At 35.4% G+C, this 20,785-nt stretch overlaps 1 protein-coding gene across 3 annotated transcripts in view; it reads right to left on the bottom strand.

Moving 5' to 3' along the window:
• Window positions 1-20,785, bottom strand: part of SCLT1 (sodium channel and clathrin linker 1) — a 173,551-nt gene that overhangs the window by 120,522 nt on the left and 32,244 nt on the right. For all 3 annotated transcript variants that reach the window (XM_026014287.2, XM_072755263.1, XM_026014288.2), the window contains exons 6-8: window positions 13,939-14,074; window positions 8,198-8,320; window positions 555-620 (exon numbers count right to left, since the gene is read on the bottom strand). In XM_026014287.2, coding sequence (XP_025870072.2) covers window positions 555-620; window positions 8,198-8,320; window positions 13,939-14,074 — 325 coding nt within the window. The remainder of the gene's footprint in view (window positions 1-554; window positions 621-8,197; window positions 8,321-13,938; window positions 14,075-20,785) is intronic.

Raw genomic sequence — 20,785 nt, 5'->3', positions numbered from 1 at the left:
AATAAAGCATGAGTCCTATTCTTGAGAAGCTCACAGTCTAGATCACTCTCAAGAGATCCTACCAAGGACCCTAAGATTACTATTATGTTATGTGATATTTCAGACAGATGTCAGCATTATTTTTATTTTATTATTATTTTCTGAACATTTTATTTATTTATTCATGAGAGACAGAGAGAGAGAGAGAGAGAGAGAGAGAGAGAGAGGCAGAGACGCAGGCAGAGGGAGAAGCAGGCTCCATGCAGGGAGCCCAATGCAGGACTTCATCCCAGGTCTCCAGGATCACACCCTGGGCTGAAGGTGGTGATAAACTGCTGAGCCACCCGGGCGGCCCGAGATGCCAGCTTTAGATCTCCAGTCAGTATCATGAACATTGTCATGCCACTGAATATGAAAGAAAAAGACAGATAAAGAGAAAAGAGTACCACCTACTTATTTTCATTACACATAACATGGGCTTTTTTGTTACTAAGTTTTATTAGCATAAATAAATATTAAAGTCACAATTTCTAGTTTACATACATTAAGTACACTAAATGAATATTTTCACTTACCATTTCTATGTTCTCCTTAGTTGCATGAAGTTGCTTGGTCAGTTGTTGAAAATTGGTCAATTGATCCTACAGTAGGATGGCAGAGGTGTATATGAATAGCATTCTGTTTATAACCCATATGTAAAATTAACCTAAAATCAAGCCTAAAATCATTATGCTTATGTCTAGATGAACTTGTCTTCTGTTATTATGTGCATTAACAGTTGAAGAAATAAGATTAAATTTTTAGAAATGATTAGGAAATTAAATAAGATGACAATATAGAAACAAATGTGGCTATTTATGTTTTATATAAGACCATTATTTCTAGAAATCACTCTTAGTAAATAGATGAATTAGAGAGACATTGTACAGTACTAAGAAACTATACTCAAAACCTACATTCAAATTACTGTTTCTCTCTCCCCTTCTTAAAAATTCTCATGACTTGAAACCCCAAGTTTCTGTGATTATCTGTTATGATCCGATTAACTATATGTGCAGGTGACACAAAGTTGGAAGGGGGTATCAATATGTTGGATGACAGAATTAAAGACTAACAGACAACTGGAGAAAAAGGACAAAGTGTTATTTGTAAAGGCTTGAACAAAATACAGCAACAACAACAACAAAAAAAACAAAAAACAAGAAAAACCTAACTGGATAGTTACAGTACAAAAATAAAGGTGAAAAAAAATAGCACAGGACTTGGTTGATTGACCTAAATGAGGAACAGCCTCAAAGAACTTACTTATATTAGGAATAGTTTCCAGATCTCACAAGGAAAGGCCTTTTCTTTTTGATAAAATGCCGCATATATGGTCTGTGTTATATGTGTGTATGTATGTATATATATATATATATATATTACTTTTAAATTTTTGAGTATAGTTGACATACAATGTGACATTAGTTTTAAAAGCACAACCAAGATAGTGATTCAACTTCTAGATACATTCATTATATTATGGCTCACTGCACGTATAGCTACCATCTGTCACCACATAACGCTATTACAATATCATTGACTGTATTCCCTATATCGTGCCTCTTCTTCCCATGACTTACTCATTCCATATCTGGAAGCCACTATCTCCTATTCACTCCCCTTCACCCATTTTGCCCATTCCTCCCACTCCCCCTTCCTCAGAGGTAAAGGTCTTATTGCTCAGACTACATATGGTTGTTTTCAAACCAGGGCAAATATATAAAAAATCATTGTAAACTGCAAAGCATCATGCAAGTATGTTGTTAAAAACTCCTTTAGGTAGGTTTGGAACTGGCTTTTTTCTTCTACTGTATATGCCAGCTCCTGTCTGGGAGCTTTCCCCTGAAAGACTCCACAGGTTCTGGTTACTCCTTCCTTCCCCGCACCCCCCCCCCCCCCCATAACTCAAATCATCCTGAAAACCTATGAATTTGACGCCGAGTTTTAAAGAGAGAACAGCTGGAATGCTACAGAGAAGAGTTTGTGCTTCTAACAAGTACAACTTGTTTTTAGCCACACTGCACTGAGCAAAACGACTAGAAGGAAAAACACACCACAAAAGAAAGAATCAGAAACAGTACTCTCTGCCACAGAGTTACAGAATTTGGATTACAATTCGATGTCCGAAAGCCAATCCAGAAGCACAATTATAAAGCTACTGGTGGCTCTGGAGAAAAGCATAAAGGATTCAAAAGACTTCATGACTGCAGAATTTAGAACTAATGAGGCTGAAATTAAAAATCAATTAAATGAGATGCATTCCAAACTGGGGGTCCTAACAACAAGGATTAATGAAGTAGAAAAAAGAGTGACATAGAAGACAAGTTGATGGCAAGGAAGGAAGCTGAGGAAAAAAGAGAAAAACAATTAAAAGACCATGAGGAAAGGTTAAGGGAAATAATTGACAACCTCAGAAGGAAATATCTACGTTTAATTGGGGTCCCAGAGGGTGCCAAAGGGCCAGAGGGCCAGAAAGCATATTTAAACATATCATAGCTGAGAAGTTCCCTAATTTGGGGAGGGAAACAGGCATCCAGATCCAGGAGATAGAGAGGTCCTCCCCCTAAAATCAATAAAAACCGTCCAACACCTCGACAGAAAATAGTGAAACTTGCAAATTTCAAAGATAAAGAGAAAATTCTTAAAGCAGCAAGAGACAAGAGATCCCTAACTTATATGGGGAGAAATATAAGATTAACAGGAGACCTCTCCACAGACAGCTGGCAGGCCAGAAAGGGCTGGCAGGATATATTCAGGGTCCTAAATGAGAAGAACCTGCAGCCAAGAATAGTTTATCCAGCAAGGCTCTCATTCAGAATAGAAGGAGAGATAAAGAGCTTCCAAGATAGGAAGAAACTGAAAGAATATGTGACCACCAAACCAGCTCTGCAAGAAATATTAAGGGGACCCCTGAAAAGAAAGAGGAAGTCCAAGGAAACAATCCACAAAAACAGGGACTGAGTAGCTATTATGATGACACTAAATTCATATCTTTCAATAGTAACTCTGAACGTGAATGGGCTTAATGATCCCATCAAAAGACACATGGTTTCAGACTGGATAAAAAAGCAGTCTATTTGCTGTCTACAAGAGACTCATTTTAGACCTAAGGACACCTACAGCCTGAAAATAAAAGGTTGGAGAACCATTTACCATTCAAATGGTCCTCAAAAGATAGCTGGGGTCGCAGTCCTCATATCAGATAAATTAAAGTTTATCCCAAAGACTAGTAAGAGATGAAGAGGGACACTATATCATACTTAAAGGATCTATCTAACAAGAGGACCTAACAATCATGAATATTTATGCCCCTAATGTGGGAGCTGCCAAGTATATCAATCGATTAAAAACCAAAGTGAAGACATACTTAGATAATAATACATTAATACTGGGAGACTTGAACACAGCACTTTCTGCAAATGACAGATTTGTAATTAAGCACATCACCAAAGAAACAAGAGCTTTATTTTTTTTTTTTATTTTAATTTATTTAGGATAGTCAGAGAGAGAGAGAGAGAGGCAGAGACATAGGCAGAGGGAGAAGCAGGCTCCATGCACCGGGAGCCTGATGTGGGATTCGATCCCGGGTCTCTAGGATCACGCCCTGGGCCAAAGGCAAGTGCCAAACCACTGCACCACCCAGGGATCCCCGAAACAAGAGCTTTAAATGACACACTTGACCAAATAGATTTCACAGATATATACAGAACTTTGCACCTGAACACAACTCAATACATGTTCTTCTCAAGTGCACATGGAACTTTCTCCAGAATAGACCACATACTGGGTCACAAATCAGGTCTCAACCGATACTAAAAAAATGGGATTGGGATTGTCCCCTGCATATTTTCAGACCATAATGATGTGAAACTTGAACTCAATCACAAGAAGAAATTTGAAAGAAACTCAAACACATGGAGGTAAAAGAAAATTAAAAATACCCATGGAGGTAAAAGAGCATCCTACTAAAAGATGAATGGGTCAACCAGAAAATTAGAGAAGAATTAAAAAGATTCATGGAAACTAATGAGAATGAAGATACAACCATTCTAAATCTTTGGGATATAGCAAAAGCAGTCCTAAGAGGGAAATACATTGCAATACAAGCATCCTTCAAAAAATTGAAAAAACTTAAATACACAAGCTAACCTCGCACCTAAAGGAATTGGAGAAGGAACACCAAATATAACCTACACCAAGCAGAAGAGAGATAATAAAGATTCAAGCAGGACTCAATGAAATAGAGACCAGAAAAACTGTAGAACAGATCAACAAAACCAGTTGGTTCTTTGAAAGAATTAATAAGATAGATAAACCATTACGAGCCTTATTATAAACAAAAGAGAAAAGACGCTAAGTAAAATCACAAATAAAAAAGGAGAGATCACAGCCAATACCAAGGAAATACAAATGATTTTAAAAACATATTATGAGCAGCTATATGCAAATAAATTAGGCAATCTAGAAGAAATGGACGCACTTCTGGAAAATGACAAACTACCAAAACTGGAACAGGAAGAAATAGAAAACCTGAGTAGGGAGGAAATTGAAGCAGTCATCAAAAACCTCCCCAGACACAAAAGTCCAGGGACTGATGGTTTCCCAGGGGAATTCTATCAACCATTTAAAGAAACAATACCTATTCTAATAAAGCTGCTCCGAAAGACAGAAAGGGATGGAATATTTCCAAACTCATTTTATAAGGCCAGCATCACCTTAATTCCAAAATCAGACAAAGACCCCACCAAAAAGGAGAATTATAGACCAATATCCCTGATGAACACAGATGCAAAAATTCCCAACAAGATACTAGTCAATAGGATCTGACAGTACATTAAGAAGATTATTCACCATGACCAAGTGGGATTTATCCCTGGGATGCAAGGCTGGTTCAAAACTCATAAAGCAATCAATGTGATAGATCATATCAACAAGAGAAAAAACAAGAACGATACGATCCTCTCAATAGACATAGAGAAAGCATTTGACAAAATACAGCATCCATTCCTGATCAAAACTCTTCAAAGTGTAGGGATTGAGGAAACATTCCTCAACATCTTAAAAGCCATCTACGAAAAGCCCACAGCAAATATCATTCTCAGTGGGGAAACACTGGGAGCCTTTCCCCTAAGATCAGGAACATGACAGGAATGTTCACTCTCACCACTATTCAACATAGTACTAGAAGTCCTAGCCTCAGTAATCAGGCAACATTAAGAAATAAAAGGCATTCAAATTGGCAAAGAAGAAGTCAAACTCTCCCTCTTTGCCGATGACATGATACTCTACATAGAAAACCCAAAAGACTCCACCCCAAGATTGTTAGAACTCCTACAGCAATTCGGCAGTGTGGCAGGATACACAATCAATGCCCAGAAATCAGTGGCATTTCTATACACCAACAATGAGACTGAAGAAAGAGAAATTAAGGAGTCAATCCCATTTACAATGGCACCCAAAAGCATAAGATACCCAGGAATAAACCTAACCAAAGAAGAAAAAGGATCTATACTCTAAAAACTACAGAACACTTCTGAAAGAAATTGAGGAAGACACAAGAGATGGAAAAATATTCCATGCTCATGGATTGGCAGAATTAATATTGTGAAAATGTCAATGCTACCCAGGGTGATTTACACATTTAATGCAATCCCTATCAAAATACCATGGACTTTCTTCACAGAGTTGGAACAAATCATCTTAAGATTTGTGCGGAATCAGAAAAGACCCCGAATAGCCAGGGGAATTTTAAAAAAGAAAATCATAGCTGGGGGCATCACAATGCAAGATTTCAGGTTGTACTACAAAGCTGTGGTCATCAAGACAGTGTGGTACTGACACAAAAACAGACACATAGATCAATGGAACAGAATAGAGAATCCAGAAATGGGTCCTCAACTCTATGGTCAACTAATATTTGATAAAGCAGGAAAAAGACTATCCACTGGAAAAAGGACAGTCTCTTCAATAAATGGTGCTGGGAAAATGGGACAGCTTCGTGCAGAAGAATGAAACTAGACCATACAGAAAGATAAATTTAAAATGGATGAAAGATCTAAATGTGAGACAAGAATGCATCAAAATCCTAGAGGAGAACACAGGTAACACCTTATTTGAATTTGGCCACAGCAACTTCTTGCAAGATACATCTATGAAGGTAAGGGAAAAAAAAGCAAAAATGACTACTGGAACTTAAATTAATCAGGATAAAAAGCTTCTGCACATCAAAAGAAATAGTCAACAAAAGTAAAAGACGACCTACAGAATGGGAGAAGATATTTGCAAATGGCCTATCAGATATAGGACTAGTATCCAAGATCTATAAAGAATTTATTAGACTTAACAGCAAAGAAACAAACAATCCAATCATGAAATGGGCAAAAGACATGAAGTGAAATCTCACAGAGGAAGACATACACATGGCCAACAAGCACATGAGAAAATGCTCTGCATCCCTTGCCATCAGGGAAATACAAATTAAAACCACAATGAGACACCACCTCACACCAGTGAGAATGGGGAAAATTAACAAGACAGGAGACAATAAATGCTGGAGAGGATGTGGAGAAAGGGGAACCCTCTTGCACTGTTGGTGTGAATGTGAACTGGTGTAGCCACTCTGGAAAACTGTGTGGAGGGTCCTCAAAGAGTTAAAAATAGATCTGCCCTATGACCCAGCAATTGCACTACTGGGTATCTACCCTAAAAATACAGATGCAGTGAAATGGCAGGACACCTGCACCTCAATGTTTATAGCAGCAATGTCCGCAATAACCAAACTGTGGAAGGAGCCTTGATGTCCATTGACAGATGTATGGATAAAGAAGATGTGGTCTATGTATACAATGGAATATTACTCAGCCATTAAAAAAGACGAATACCCGCCATTTGCTTCGATGTGGATGGAACTGGAGGGTATTATGCTGAGTGAAAGTCCATCGGAGAAGGACAAACATTATATGGTCTCATTCATTTGGGGAATATAAAAAATAGTGAAAGGGATTAAAGGGGAAAGGCGAGAAAATGAGTGGGAAATATCAGTGAGGATGATGGAACATGAAAGACTCCTAACTCTGGGAAATGAACAAGTGGTAGTGGAAGGGGAGGTGGGCGGGGTGATGGGTGACTTGGTGACGGGCACTGAGGGGGCACTTGACGGGATGAACACTGGGGATATGCTAAATGTCGGCAAATGATCTCCAATAAAAAATATACATACATACATACATACATACATAAAACAACTGTGGTATAAAACTACCATTCATCTCCAGGCAATGTCAGCTGTACATTTTTGCAATATACTTGTTTTTATGTTTTGTTTTTTTTTTAAAGTAAAATAAAATTGAAAAACAAAACTCCTTTAGGTAGAATTTCCGAGTATGATGACAATAATAGGAAGATTCACAAACTGGAATTTGATAAAAGAGAATTGAAGATAGGAGTGATATCCACTGTATTTCAACAGATGCCTCCTCAAAACCCACAGAAAAGGAATCAGAATTGGAATACAGTTTTCAATGTTCCCAGCCGAAAAATAACTAATGGAAGGGTAAAGGAGGCAGATTTTTTAATGGAATGGATGGTCTTCTGAGATAATAAGTTCTTGTCAACAGTGGTATAGCAAAAGCTTAGATGTCCACTTAGAAGGAATACAAAGATAATTCTAACTTTGGATAGAAAGAATGCCTTAATAACCATTTATGGCTCTTCTTTTTGTAAAATTCTATTCTGATTAATTTATGCTAAATACATTTGACATCTATTTTAGTGGTAACTTTAAGGGTGTCAAGATTTTCACTTTACATGATGTTGTCATTTTATTTGAGCAGGTTTCTTCACTGGCCATAATCTAATGAATAGTTCCTGTCATAAGCTAGGAAATAAAATATATAAAAGCTTTGGGAGTCCATTTATACATGATCATCTTAAAATTGCTTCTTACAACTAAATACAGCTTTCACTGCTAATCACATTATAAAACCTAGTGTATACTAGGCATTGCTTTAACTAACTTTCCAAGAAATTTGTAACCAGTAAAAGTCTATTTAAAATAAATAACACAGTAAACACTTAAGCATTCCTCTTCAAAATTAAGTTTCTCAAGAATGAAGATATACAAGAAAGCTATGAAAACTGATATATAAGAAATGAAATCCATGAAATCCAAGATTACCTTTTGTTTTTGACTCTCAACTACATGAATTTGGGCCTCAGTCATATGTTCCTGATAAAGTCTCTGAAGTCTGCCCAACTCCTGGGAAACAGTCTGCCAGAGTTCCACAGCCTGAGTTTTTTCCTATAAAACAAAAAGAATTGAGAATTCATTAATTAGCAGGCTATTGCATAGTACAAATGAATCGTATTGTTTTAGAGAATGAATTCTTGTATATAAAGTCACAAAAATAAAAATGGAACTTATGTAAAAATGGTAAAGTTATAATATTAACATAATATATTAATATAATATTTCTGATGGTATGCATTTGTATTGATAACAGTTCAGAGAAGGGGTGCCTGGGTAACTCAGTTGATTAAGTGCCTGACCTTTGATTTCAGATCAAAGCATGATCTCAGGGTTGTGAAACTGAGCCTCACACTGGCCACTGTGCTAAATGTGAAACCTGTTTAAGAGTCTATCTCTCCCTTTGCCTCCCTGCGCCCTTCTCCCTCTCTAGAAACAAACAAAATACTAAAAACAAATAAAACAAGAAAATGATTCAGGGAATAAACCTAAAGAAGAAAATTCCTCATGTTGAAATTTTCTTTTTATTCAGATTTCATAGGTAAAATTTAACTCTTAAATCAGAGATATGGATTTAAAGCACTATCTTTTTCCATAAGAAAATGTAAGTCTTAGAAATTACTAAAGAAGAAAACTTCTCCTGATAAAGTATGACATTTTTTTGGGGGGGGGGGGTGGTAAAAGTAATAAGTGTTGTAGAAAGGTGGGAAAACGCAGAGAAATAAAAAAACAAGAATAACCTGCAATTTTACACCTGATAGTAAATATTGCTAGCGTCTGGGTATAACCATCTTTATAAATTTTGGATGTAGTTTTTAAATGTGATTTTGGAAGAGGATTTTGTATTTCTTTTCTTTTAACACAACTGGGAATCATATAGTGTGCTGCTTGTATTATACTATTTTCACTTGGCATTTTATAATTAGAGTTTTCTCAAGTCATTAACTCCTCTTTTAATATAGCAAGTCTCAAAGTGTGATATGGGGATCCTTGAAGTCAAAATTATGTTCATAATAATATGAAGACAATGTCCTTTCCACTCTCATCTTCTCATGAGTGTACACTGAAGTTTTCCAAAGTTTACATGATGTGATATCATCTCTCTGATGGGTATTACAATGTGTTCTTATGTGGCCTCATTTTTTTAAAAAAAAGTCTCAGTTTTAATCTGTAATATGATCAACGTTGATAGATATATAACCCACAAAAAAGAGTTCTTCAAAGTCCACAGTAATTTTTAAGCATCCTCAAGAGAGGTACCAAAACCAAAAGGGTTAAGAAATGCTGACCTGGTAGGTAAAGACCATTATTCTCTTTTTACTGTCTGAAAAGAGAAGTGGAACCGGTTTTGGCCTGTGTATCAGTTCTAGCAATCTTGGGGTGGAGGCTTTTGGGTTTTCTATGTAGAGTATCATGTCATCGGTGAAGAGGGAGAGTTTGACTTCTTCTTTGCCAATTTGAATGCCTTTTATTTCTTAATGTTGCCTGATTGCTGAGGCTAGGACTTCCAGTACTATGTTGAATAGCAGTGGTGAGAGAGGACATCCCTGTCTTGTTCCTGATCTTAGGGGAAAGGCTCCCAGTGCTTCCCCATTGAGAGTGATATTTGCTGTGGGCTTTTTGTAGATGGCTTTTAAGATGTCGAGGAATGTTCCCTCTATCCCTACACTCTGAAGAGTTTTGATCAGGAATGGATGCTCTATTTTGTCAAATGCTTTCTCTGCATCTAATGAGAGGATCGTATCGTTCTTGTTTTTTCTCTTGTTGATATGATCTATCACATTGATTGCTTTATGAGTTTTGAACCAGCCTTGTGTCCCGGGGATAAATCCTACTTGGTCATGGGGAATAATTTTCTTAATGTACAATTGGATCCGATTGGCTAGTATCTTGTTGGGAATTTTTGCATCTGTGTTCATCTGGGATATTGGTCTGTAATTCTCCTTTTTGGTGGGGTCTTTTCTGGTATTGGAATTAAGGTGATGCTGGCCTCAAAGAACGAATTTGGAAGTACTCCATCTCTTTCTATCTCTCCAAACAGCTTAGTAGAATAGGTATGGTTTCTTCTTTAAATGTTTGATAGAATTCCCCTGGGAAGCCATCTGGCCCTGGACTTTTGTGTCTTGGGAGGTTTCTGATGACTGCTTCAATTTCCTCCCTGGTTATTGGCCTGTTCAGGTTTTCTATTTCTTCCTGTTCCAGTTTTGGTAGTTTGTGGCTTTCCAGGAATGCGTCCATTTCTTCTAGATTGCCTAATTTATTGGCGTATAGCTGTTCATAATATGTTTTTAAAATCGTTTGTATTTCCTTGGTGTTGGTGGTGATCTTTCCTTTCTCATTCATGATTTTATTAATTTGAGTCTGGGCTGTGCCCCAGGTGCCCTGTGTTCTGGGGCCTGCACTGTTGGATTCGGGCTCCAGCCGCATAGCCGCCTCTCCGGGGCCCCTGAGCTGCTCCCGGGTCAATGCGCGCATGTGCTGCAGCCCTTTAGGGAGGTCGGCGCCCTCTCCCCGGGGCACAGGTGTCTGTTAGTGTCCCAGGGAGCCTGAGGGCATCCCCGCCCTCCTGGGGTCCTGCTCCAACTCCCTGCGAGGCCTTTCCGCTGGGGAAGATTGATTGGTGCAGCTCCAGCTTCTCTGGGACAGTGCTTTCCTGTCCGGGGGGCACTTGCCCCGGCCTTAGCCGGGCTCCTCGCGGGGCCCTTCCCTCTTGGATGCCTTTTGTTTATTTTTTCCCCGTCTTCCTACCTTGATAGAAGCACGAACTCTTCTCACTGTAGCATTCCAGCTGTTCTCTCTTTAAATCTCAGGCTGAATTCGTAGATTTTCAGGATGATTTGAAGGTTATCTAGGTAATTTGGTGGGGACAGGTGATTTGGGGACCCTACTCTTCCGCCATCTTGCCCCTCCTTCTCCAAAATAGGTAAATTTATTAACTTACATGTGGGTTAGGCACTTACATTAAGTGCTTTGTGGGAATTTCTGAATTACCATTAGAATTCTATAAGAATTATTATAATCTTCATATATAAATGAAGGTAAGGTACAAAGACATTTCCCAAGACCACAGAGCTAGAAAACAGAAAAGAGAACAAATTCAAGAAGTTTGACCAGAGGTTTTTTTAATAAAAGCTTTGTTCCATGAAAGCAGGAACCAACACTTTCTATTATATCGTCAACAATCAGCACAGTGCCTGATACGTAATAGACACCTAATTAATACTTATGAAATAAAGATACCGCATAGTCAAACTCTTTATGCTTATTACTTTGATAAGCAGAATATAAAAAATTATTCTATTTTTTTACTATAAATTGTATTTAACTTAGTTTTTGTCTCTTCATTTTGGATTCAACTAGTCTTCATTCATAACACAAAGCTTTTTTTTTTCTTAAGTTTTTATTTAAATTCCAGTTAGTTAACATACAGTTAACTGTATGTATGTATATGTGTGTGTGTGTGTGTGTGTGTGTGTGTGTATATATATATATATATATATATACAGTGTAATATAAATTTCAATTGTACAATTTAGTGATTGTACACTAACTCCAGTTGCTGGAGGGGAGGTGGGAGGGGAATGGAGTAATTGGGTGAGGGGCATTAAGAACAGCAAGTGATGTGATGAGCCCTGGGTGTTATATGCAACTGATGAATTATTGAATTCTATGTCTGAAACTAATAATGTACAATAAAAGTTGGCTAATTGAATTTAAATAAAAAACCCCACAAAGGTCTTTCAATTTAGTGATGGGGATTCCAAAACAATTTTATGTATTTTATCATACCTTAAAAACAAAATACATAAATATATATGAATAATAACCGGAACGTTTATTACTGTTCTGATATAATTGAGTTATAACATTTTATATTACTTATATTTCATCAAACTGCCTAAACTCTCATTCAGTTAAAATTTTATATTTATATACAAAGTACAATATAGATTTTGTGGGAAATTGTGTTTAATATTTATATACAAAGTACAATATAGATTTTGTGGGAAATTGTGTTTATAACCAATCAGCTTTTTCCTTTTTGACTGCTCAGACTTAGACCTCATCAAATCTTCTATGAAGTGACTGATTCAAAATGCAGCAAAAAACAGGGCCGTCTTCAGAGACATAATATAAGGTAGAGCAGGATGTAGAAGGAGAAAGGCAAAGAGAGGGTAAGACAGGAGGAGAAAAAGGTAAGGAATGAGAGAACAAGTTGGCTTTAAAAAGAAAAAAAGACTAATTTTGAAGTTTTAATAAAATTTAGCATTGGAAATTATAGCAACATAAGTACTGCAGAGATGCCTTTTAGAGACAGGGTTTGCTTTTGTTTTGTTTTTTTTAAACTACAAATCTTATCTAGTTTTCATTCCACTTCCTTTTTAAAGAATTTTTAAGTTTTACTGAGCCATGATTGACAAATAATCATTGTATATATTTAAGAGGGTTCTTTTACATACAGAGTACCAAGAATTGCATTTTGTGCACTAGCTTTTGATAGCCTGTTAGAAAGCATTCATAAGCCAAAATTAATTTCCATTTATTTCTATATAAGTATTTATAAATCCTTTCTGATAATATTAGTCTGAACAGAGCTCAAACTAGAGCTTAAAAGTTTGAAAGAGCATGCTTTCCTGTTATTTTTTCCTGTTACTTTTTCAAATTCCTTCCCTTTAACATGAAAAAATAAATTCAGTGTTAAATATGTATTCCTTTATTATGGTAAATATAGCCTGTTTGATTAAATTATCACTTTCATAAGTATAAGAATTCCAAAACCAAATTTCTAGGGTATAAGAAAGTGATTTTTCATAGATAACTATAAAATCAAAATTGCAATAAAGAATTTGTAATGAAGAAACTGAGGCATAGAGCTAAAAAGTAGAACAGAGACTCAAATTCATACAAGATATGAGATGCCTAGGATATAAAATGTGAATTAAAATTCCCTATGTATAATCACAAATTTCAGTGTTGAAAACAGAAATATATACCATAGCTTCCCAAATATTTCAACTACTATGAGGGAGGAAAAAAGGAGAAAAGGTAATTCAGAGAAGAATAATTTTAGAAAAATATAATTCTGTATCTTTGAAAATTAAAGAAAATACCATACCAGAACACAGAAAAATGTAAATTTAGGTATGTTATTTTCTTTAAAAATTTCCTTGCCTGTTAAAACTTATTTTTTAAAGATTTATTTGAGAGAGAGAGAGAGAGACAGAGAGAGAGAGCCCATGTACACATGAGTAAGCTAGTGGAGGGGCAGAGGGAGAGAGAATTTCAAGCCTACTCCCCACTGAGCACAGAGCCAGATGCAGGGCTCAATCTCAAGACCCTGACCTCATGACCCTGAGCCAAAATTGAGAGTCATATGCCCAACCCACTGAGCCACTCGGGCATTTCTGGTATTAAAATATTTTTATAAGACACAAAAATCATGTCAAAAGCTTTATGATTTAATTAAAATATATATTCAGTAGCTATATTTTTAACAACCAGGGAAGGTACATATTATAAGTTTTGTTACATGCTAACTATTCTTGTAAATTGTAGAAAATCACAAAGTATTAATTTTGCTATTCTGTTATCCACTCATGAATAATGAATAAGAGGGATTTTAAAAGCTCTGTTTATTCAGAATTTAATTAAAAAAAATTTATGTCACTCACTTGATTGGCTAGTTGTAATTGTTCTTGCAGATTCCTGACTGTTTCATCATCTGTATATATATCACTTCCCATGTCTGTGCCAAGGGGAAAGGTCTCTAGTTGTTTTTCAATAGCATCTTTTAATTCACTGTGCAACCTGAAGAAAAAACAGTTGAGACACAATAATAATATAAATTCATTTTACTAATGGTAATCACTATTTCAGGGTAAACTAAATAAACATTTGGGTCAAAAAGCATTCTTTAAAAAAATTCTTTACACAAAAATAATTTTTAAGTAGACCTCAAAAATTAGAATTGTTAACCACCATTAAGTACTGTGCTCTGAGAATAAAAATATAACAATTTCAAATGCATTAAATTTGTCAGAGTAAATGCAAGAATAACTCAGTGCATCCTAAGGAGATTTTATTTTTTCAAGATAGTAAGATTTAGGTATTATATACTATTAATTGATGAAATAGGCCATTCAGAAAAAATTGTAAATATAATAGTGGTTTCATTTATTTTTTTCATCTAGTCAACTAAAAGGAAATGGGATATAAAATGCTGCAAAATTATTTATTTTCTTCATTGTGTTTCACAGAACTCAGGTGACATCTTACTAGATCCAGTTAATAAACAGAGTAGGATAAAATTGTTGCTGGTTATGAAATCAGAATTAGAAGCTTTATTTTTCAGTATATTTTACATAAGCTTGACCATAACTCTGAAAGCTGCAAGTTCAATTTTAATCTTAACATTATAGATATTTATGCTTTAAAACAGCTACCAAAAGAAAGTTAAAGAAAGATACATCTAAAAAGACTGTTTTATTTAAAAATGATAGAAACCTAAAAGTGAAAAAGTTTTTATAATATCAGAAAAACTTGAAAACCTTTAATTCATAAATTATAAACAGAGGTTATTTATAAAACACATCTCAAGGTAGTTTCCCAAAGAAACTGCATCTATTTAAAATAAAGAGAATTACCTACTGATATTAAAAATCTCCTTTGAAACTAGAAAAATTCAATACTAATCTTTAGAATATATTTATTAAAAATAAAGTTCATTAAACATAATAAAACTCACAGGATTATTAACTTTAGAAACAACAAAAAAATAATCACTCCCTAAGGAAAGGACAAGGGCTTGCTAATTATTCTCTAGTTAAAAAATTTAAAAGTACTTAAAATTATCAACAACACAAAGGTTCATTCTTTTGCATGTAGCTGCCCAGTTTCCCTGTATCATTTGTTGAAGAGACTGTCTTTTTTCCCATTGCATATTCTTGCCTCTTTTGTCGAAGATTAACTGACTATATAATCATGGGTTTAAGTATTTCTGGTATTTTAAAAAATATTTTGTAAAATATGATAAGAATTTTTAAAAAGACATCCCAAGTCCCAGAGAAAAACCATTATTAATGGTGTGATTTATTTTCTAGTAGAATTTTTGCTCTCCATTAAAAACAGATACACCATACTGCTAATATTTTCTAATCTGCCTTTTAAACTCTATTACTGAAACATATGCATTCTTTCAGATTATAAAACACTTTCCTATAAATATTTTAATGATAGCATCATATTCCATTATTTCCATTATACAGATATTCCTATTATAAATCAACTCAGGTATATTCCTCTAGAGTAATTTCAAATGAAATGAAAAATATAGTAATAATACTTATTTAGTATACTAAAAACATTAGAAACGTTGAGAATTAAAAAGTGTTTTATTTCTTTGTAAAAAACTCATTCCTTAGAACCGGGGTTCTAAGGACCGGGGTATTTATACAGTTCTAAATAACAGTAAGACAGTTATCAGTATTTTTATAAAAATTTTTAAAGGTCACAGGAAAAAAAGCATAATTTTCATCCACTGATTATTAAGATCACTTTCCACAGTTTCAGCTTCCAGGGTCATTTTTCTAGTCCTGCACTATCATCCATAACAAGGACTGGCCATGTATAGATTATTTTTGTTTTAGTACCTTAAGTACTTAGGGACAAAGTGTCCCATCTTGCAGTTTGCAATGCTTGCTGGCTCTTGCCCAACGTGCTCCAATTCCTCAGGTGTTTTATAATTTTGGTTTAGCTTACTGTCTTTTTCTAACCTCTTCTGCAAATTCTTAGAGATCACTGATTTTTAGAATTTCTTTTCTAATATATATAGTTAAGACGATAAATTTCCCTCTAAGAATGGTCTTAGCTGCAACCTACAACCTTTGATGATTTTCATTATCAACCAGTAAAAAGTATGTTCTAAATTTTCATTATTAATCCCTTGGCCTATAAGTAACATTTAGAAGTTGCTTAACTAAACTACAGCTGGGAGTTTTCTAGTTACCTTTAAAAAGGCTGATTTCTAGTATAGTTTTCACTGTCATCAAAGAATATAATCAGAGTAATATTGATACTTTAAAAACCCAAGATATTTTTTGGAACTGGTCGATTGTGGAAGTGTTATATGTGTACTTAAAAAGAATATGTATTCTGGAGTATTGGGGATTACTATTCAATATATGTTTCTTACAGATTTGTTAACTGCATTGTTCAAATATTACATACTCTTATTTTTTTGGTTGTTTCCAATTACTGAGAACAATCTGTTTATATCTCCTACTATCACAGTTTTTCCCTGGGACCTGGGGTGCCTTTTAAAAAGTTGTCATTATATTTATGTATTGGTCATTTTTCTCTTATTAAACATTTTCTATCAGGAAAAATAAATATTTTGAAAAATAATGTATTTAAAAACAACATTTTGTTATTGATGCTTTTAAGTACTTTAAAAAAATTTAACTGGTCTGTCTTCAATGCTATCATTGAAGGTTTCAATTCTAGAATAACAGAAAAACTGAAAAATTTCCATTCTGGACTTTGTTATTGAGTGCTTACAATTTTAAAATTATCATATCTTTTGGGAAAATTGAATCTTTATCATTGTCCCTTTTTATTCCTAATAATCTGTTCTGCATTAAAGTCTACTGTGTCTGATATTATCTGCTTTCTTTTGGCTAGCACTTGCATGGTATATCTATTTTCCATCCTTTTATTTTGTATCCATTCTATATTACATTATAGGAACCTCTCTAATAAGTGTATTCTACAATTGGTTTCTTTTTTTAATCTCCTCTGAGACATCACTTTTAATTGTAGCATGTAATACACTGAAATTTAATATAATTACTAATATATTTGGGGTTACATCTACTACCTTAGTATTTGTTTCTATATGCCCTATTATGATTTTCTCTCTTTTCATGCTTTCTTCTGATTTTTTTAATATGCTCATTTTAGGTGACTCTTTAAAAAATAAGATATTTTTGAGCAGTTTTAGATTCACAGCAAAAGTGAGCAGAAAGTAGAGAGATTCCCCAATATACTCCCTGGCACCATCAGCATGACCTCCGTCACCAGAATGATATATTTTGTTGCAACTGATAAACCTACATAGACTCAATCACTCAAAGTCTATAGTTTACGTTAGGGTTCACTCTTATAGTGTTATACATCCTACAATGACATGTATCATCATCATTACAGTGTCTTACAGAATAGTTTGCCCTAAAAATCCTATGTCCTCTGCCTTTTCATCCTATCCAATCCTACTCTCTCCCCACAGGCCCTGGCAACCATTGATCATTTTATTGTCCTCCATAGTTGTTTTGTTTTTGGTTTTTTAAGATTTCTTATTTAAGAGGGGCAGACCTTGTGCACATGGTCAAGGGAGGGGCAGAGGGGGAGGAAGAGATAATCCTAAGCAGACTCTACACTGAGCCTGGAGACCAACACAGGACTTGATCTTACCACCCCAAGATCATGACCTGAGCTGAAACCAAGAGTCAGCTGCCCAATGAACTGCACCAACCAGGTGCCCCTTGTCTCCATAGTTTTGTCTTTTCCAGACTGTCATATAGTAGAATCATACAATCTGTAGCCTTTTCATATCGGCTTCTTTCACTTACTAGTATCTATTTAGGGTTCCTCCATACCTTCTCCAGGTCTGATAGTTCATTTCTTTTTATTGCTGAATAATATTCCACAGTCTGGATGTACCACAGTGTATTTATCCAATCACCCATTGATGGACATCTTGGTTGTGTCCAAGTTTTGGAATTGTAAATAAAGCTGCTACAAACAACTTTTAATCTTTTCCAAACCATTGTTTTGTTTTGTTTTGTTTTTTATGTATCATTAACAAATCTTGAAGATTAGACATCAATAATTTAATCATTTTCACCAAATAACTGAAGAGGTATTAATACAAGATAATAGGACTTCTGGTTCTAGTTGTACTTATTCAAATATACAATAATTAAGTCAAAATGCAAGAGTCTTGGAAAAATAAAAAGAAGAAAGTTCCATCATTTTGAATGGCTTGAGAGTAAGAAGAGAAATCATATAAAGCTTTGTGGAGGTAGACAGTGTTATCATTATCAACTAGTAGCACTCATTTCTTCTGCTGTCAACACTGATTAGTTGCTCTCTGCTTTTTAGTGCAACTTCTAAAAAAGTTAATCTTACTGGTTTAGCTAATTACAAAACTGATCTGCTAAAAGAACTGATACACAGACCAGAGTTACGAAGCTAGACAATCAGGAAGCAACTATACTAACTACTGGTTCCAAGATCACACCTTTTTATCTGAGATCCTGGAATTAGGATGTTACTGTCAGAGAGCTATTGCCTCCAGGAACCCTGCCTTAGCTTTGATAGAAGTGGCTACCCAGAATTATCAACTCTAGAGCCACACTATACTCGTTAGTTCTCAGTCATAAAAATAGATCCTCAGATACTGCTTCTCCTCCTACTTATCTCCTAATTTAGGTATCTTACAAGCACTTATTAGTAGAACCTAATTCACATCATGAGCTAGTTTTCAGTTTCCAGCTTCTTTAGTACAGGAAGGCATATTAAAAAGAGGTTGGAACAGTCAATCTATATCATAGCTGCACGAACCTGTTATTATGATTGCACAATTACATATGACCCAAAGTGGTAAAATTAGAGTATAAAAGAGTTGTTTTTTCCCATGAAACCTAAATTGAAAATGAAAGGCTCAATAAAGATGAGTCATTAAAGAATTGCTACTGAATTAAAGGTAACTACAAAAAGTCAGAAAAATTATAAAGTCACAAGGTCAAAAGGAGATCAAAAAGATCTCTAAGTTTTTACTTTTTAGAGAAACTGAAACTCAAAATTATAAAGAATTATACTTATATGGTTTATGCATAGAAGAGCACTATTTGATGGTAGTAGGTATAAAGCAGTTAAGTAAGAATAGACAAGGGCCTTGTTCTCATGAAGGATACATTCTAGTAGGTAAGACAAATAAGCAAGCAAATAACTTCAAATAGAAATAAGTGCCATAAATAAAATTGTATTATAGAAAAAAGAAAGACGAGAGTGGAAATAGCTAGATAATGTAGTCAGGGAATGCTTTCCTGATAAAAGATCTGAACAAAGGGAAGGAGACAGTACCGTGTGGTCTGGAGAAGAGCACTCTAGGCAGAAGAAATCAGTAAGGTCTTCAGGGGAAACTGGTTTGCCAGATTTAAGGAAGCTAAATAAGAAGGCTGGTGTGACTAGAGACTAGTAATCAGAACAAAAACAAAGTTATAAACAGAGACATAGAGAAATCAGGGTAGCTCTGGCTTTATACAAGATTTGAAGTAGAAACTTAAAACTTGGGATCCCTGGGTGGCGCAGCGGTTTGGCGCCTGCCTTTGGCCCAGGGCGCGATCCTGGAGACCCGGGATCGAATCCCACATCAGGCTCCCGGTGCATGGAGCCTGCTTCTCCCTCTGCCTGTGTCTCTGCCTCTCTCTCTCTCTCTGTGACTATCATAAATAAATAAAAATTTAAAAAAAAAAATTAGAAACTTAAAACTTTATAAAGCTTAGGATTTTGGTAGACTTTTGGGATGGTCTTCCCCACAGCACCTCAAGTAGCACAAGAACAGCAGTATCTAACATGGACAACATATCAATGAATGAGTGTGGCTGTGAGTCAAAAAACTTTTATTTACAAAAAGAGATAAGAGGCCAAATTTGGTCCACAGGCTGTAGTTTATGAATCTCTGACAGATGCAAGTAAGTCTATCAGTATATTTTGGCTGTAAGTAATAAAATGACTAACAAAAAATAAGGATGGCCACTTAAAAAAAAAGATTTATTATTTCTTTGAGAGTGAGAGAGCACGTGCACACACTAGTGGGGGAAGAGGCAGAGGAACAGAGGGACAAACAAGCTCCCCACTGAGCAGGGAGCCCAACTTGAGAGTCAATCCTAGGACACTGATATCATGACCTGAGTTGAAATCAAGAGTTAGATGCTTAACCAACTGAGCCACCCAGGTGCCCCAAGGATGGCTGGTCATTTTTGTCTTTTTTATCACTGTTTTCCTTGAATGGTGCCTGGCACTTACTAAGTACTTAATAAATACTTACAAATGAATGACTATTTTATTACCTCATCTAATATTAAATCGGAAGAGTAAGTGGTTCCAGATTTGTTTCAGCAGTTTGATAATGTAATAAAGACCACAGGGTTTCTCATCTTTCCCTTCATTCAATCTTGATATCTCCCCACATGGTTACAAAATGGCTATACCAACTTCACACTTTTCTTTCCCTCCCTCCCTCCCTCCCTCCCTCCCTCCCTTCCTTCTTTCTTTTTCTTTTTCAAGATTTTATTTATTTACTCATGAGAGACACAGAGAAAAAAGCAGACATAGGCAGAGGGAGAAGCAGTTTCCCTATGGGGAACCCCATGCAAGACTTGATTCTAGGACCCCAGGATCACGATCTGAGCCAAAGGCAGACACTCAACCACTAAGCTACCCAGGTGCCCTGCACAC

This window comes from Vulpes vulpes, chromosome 4, assembly GCF_048418805.1.
Source record: "Vulpes vulpes isolate BD-2025 chromosome 4, VulVul3, whole genome shotgun sequence".
NCBI lineage: Eukaryota > Metazoa > Chordata > Mammalia > Carnivora > Canidae > Vulpes > Vulpes vulpes.
The sequence above is the reverse complement of the archived record's forward strand: the minus strand, read 5'-3'. Positions and strand labels throughout refer to the sequence as shown.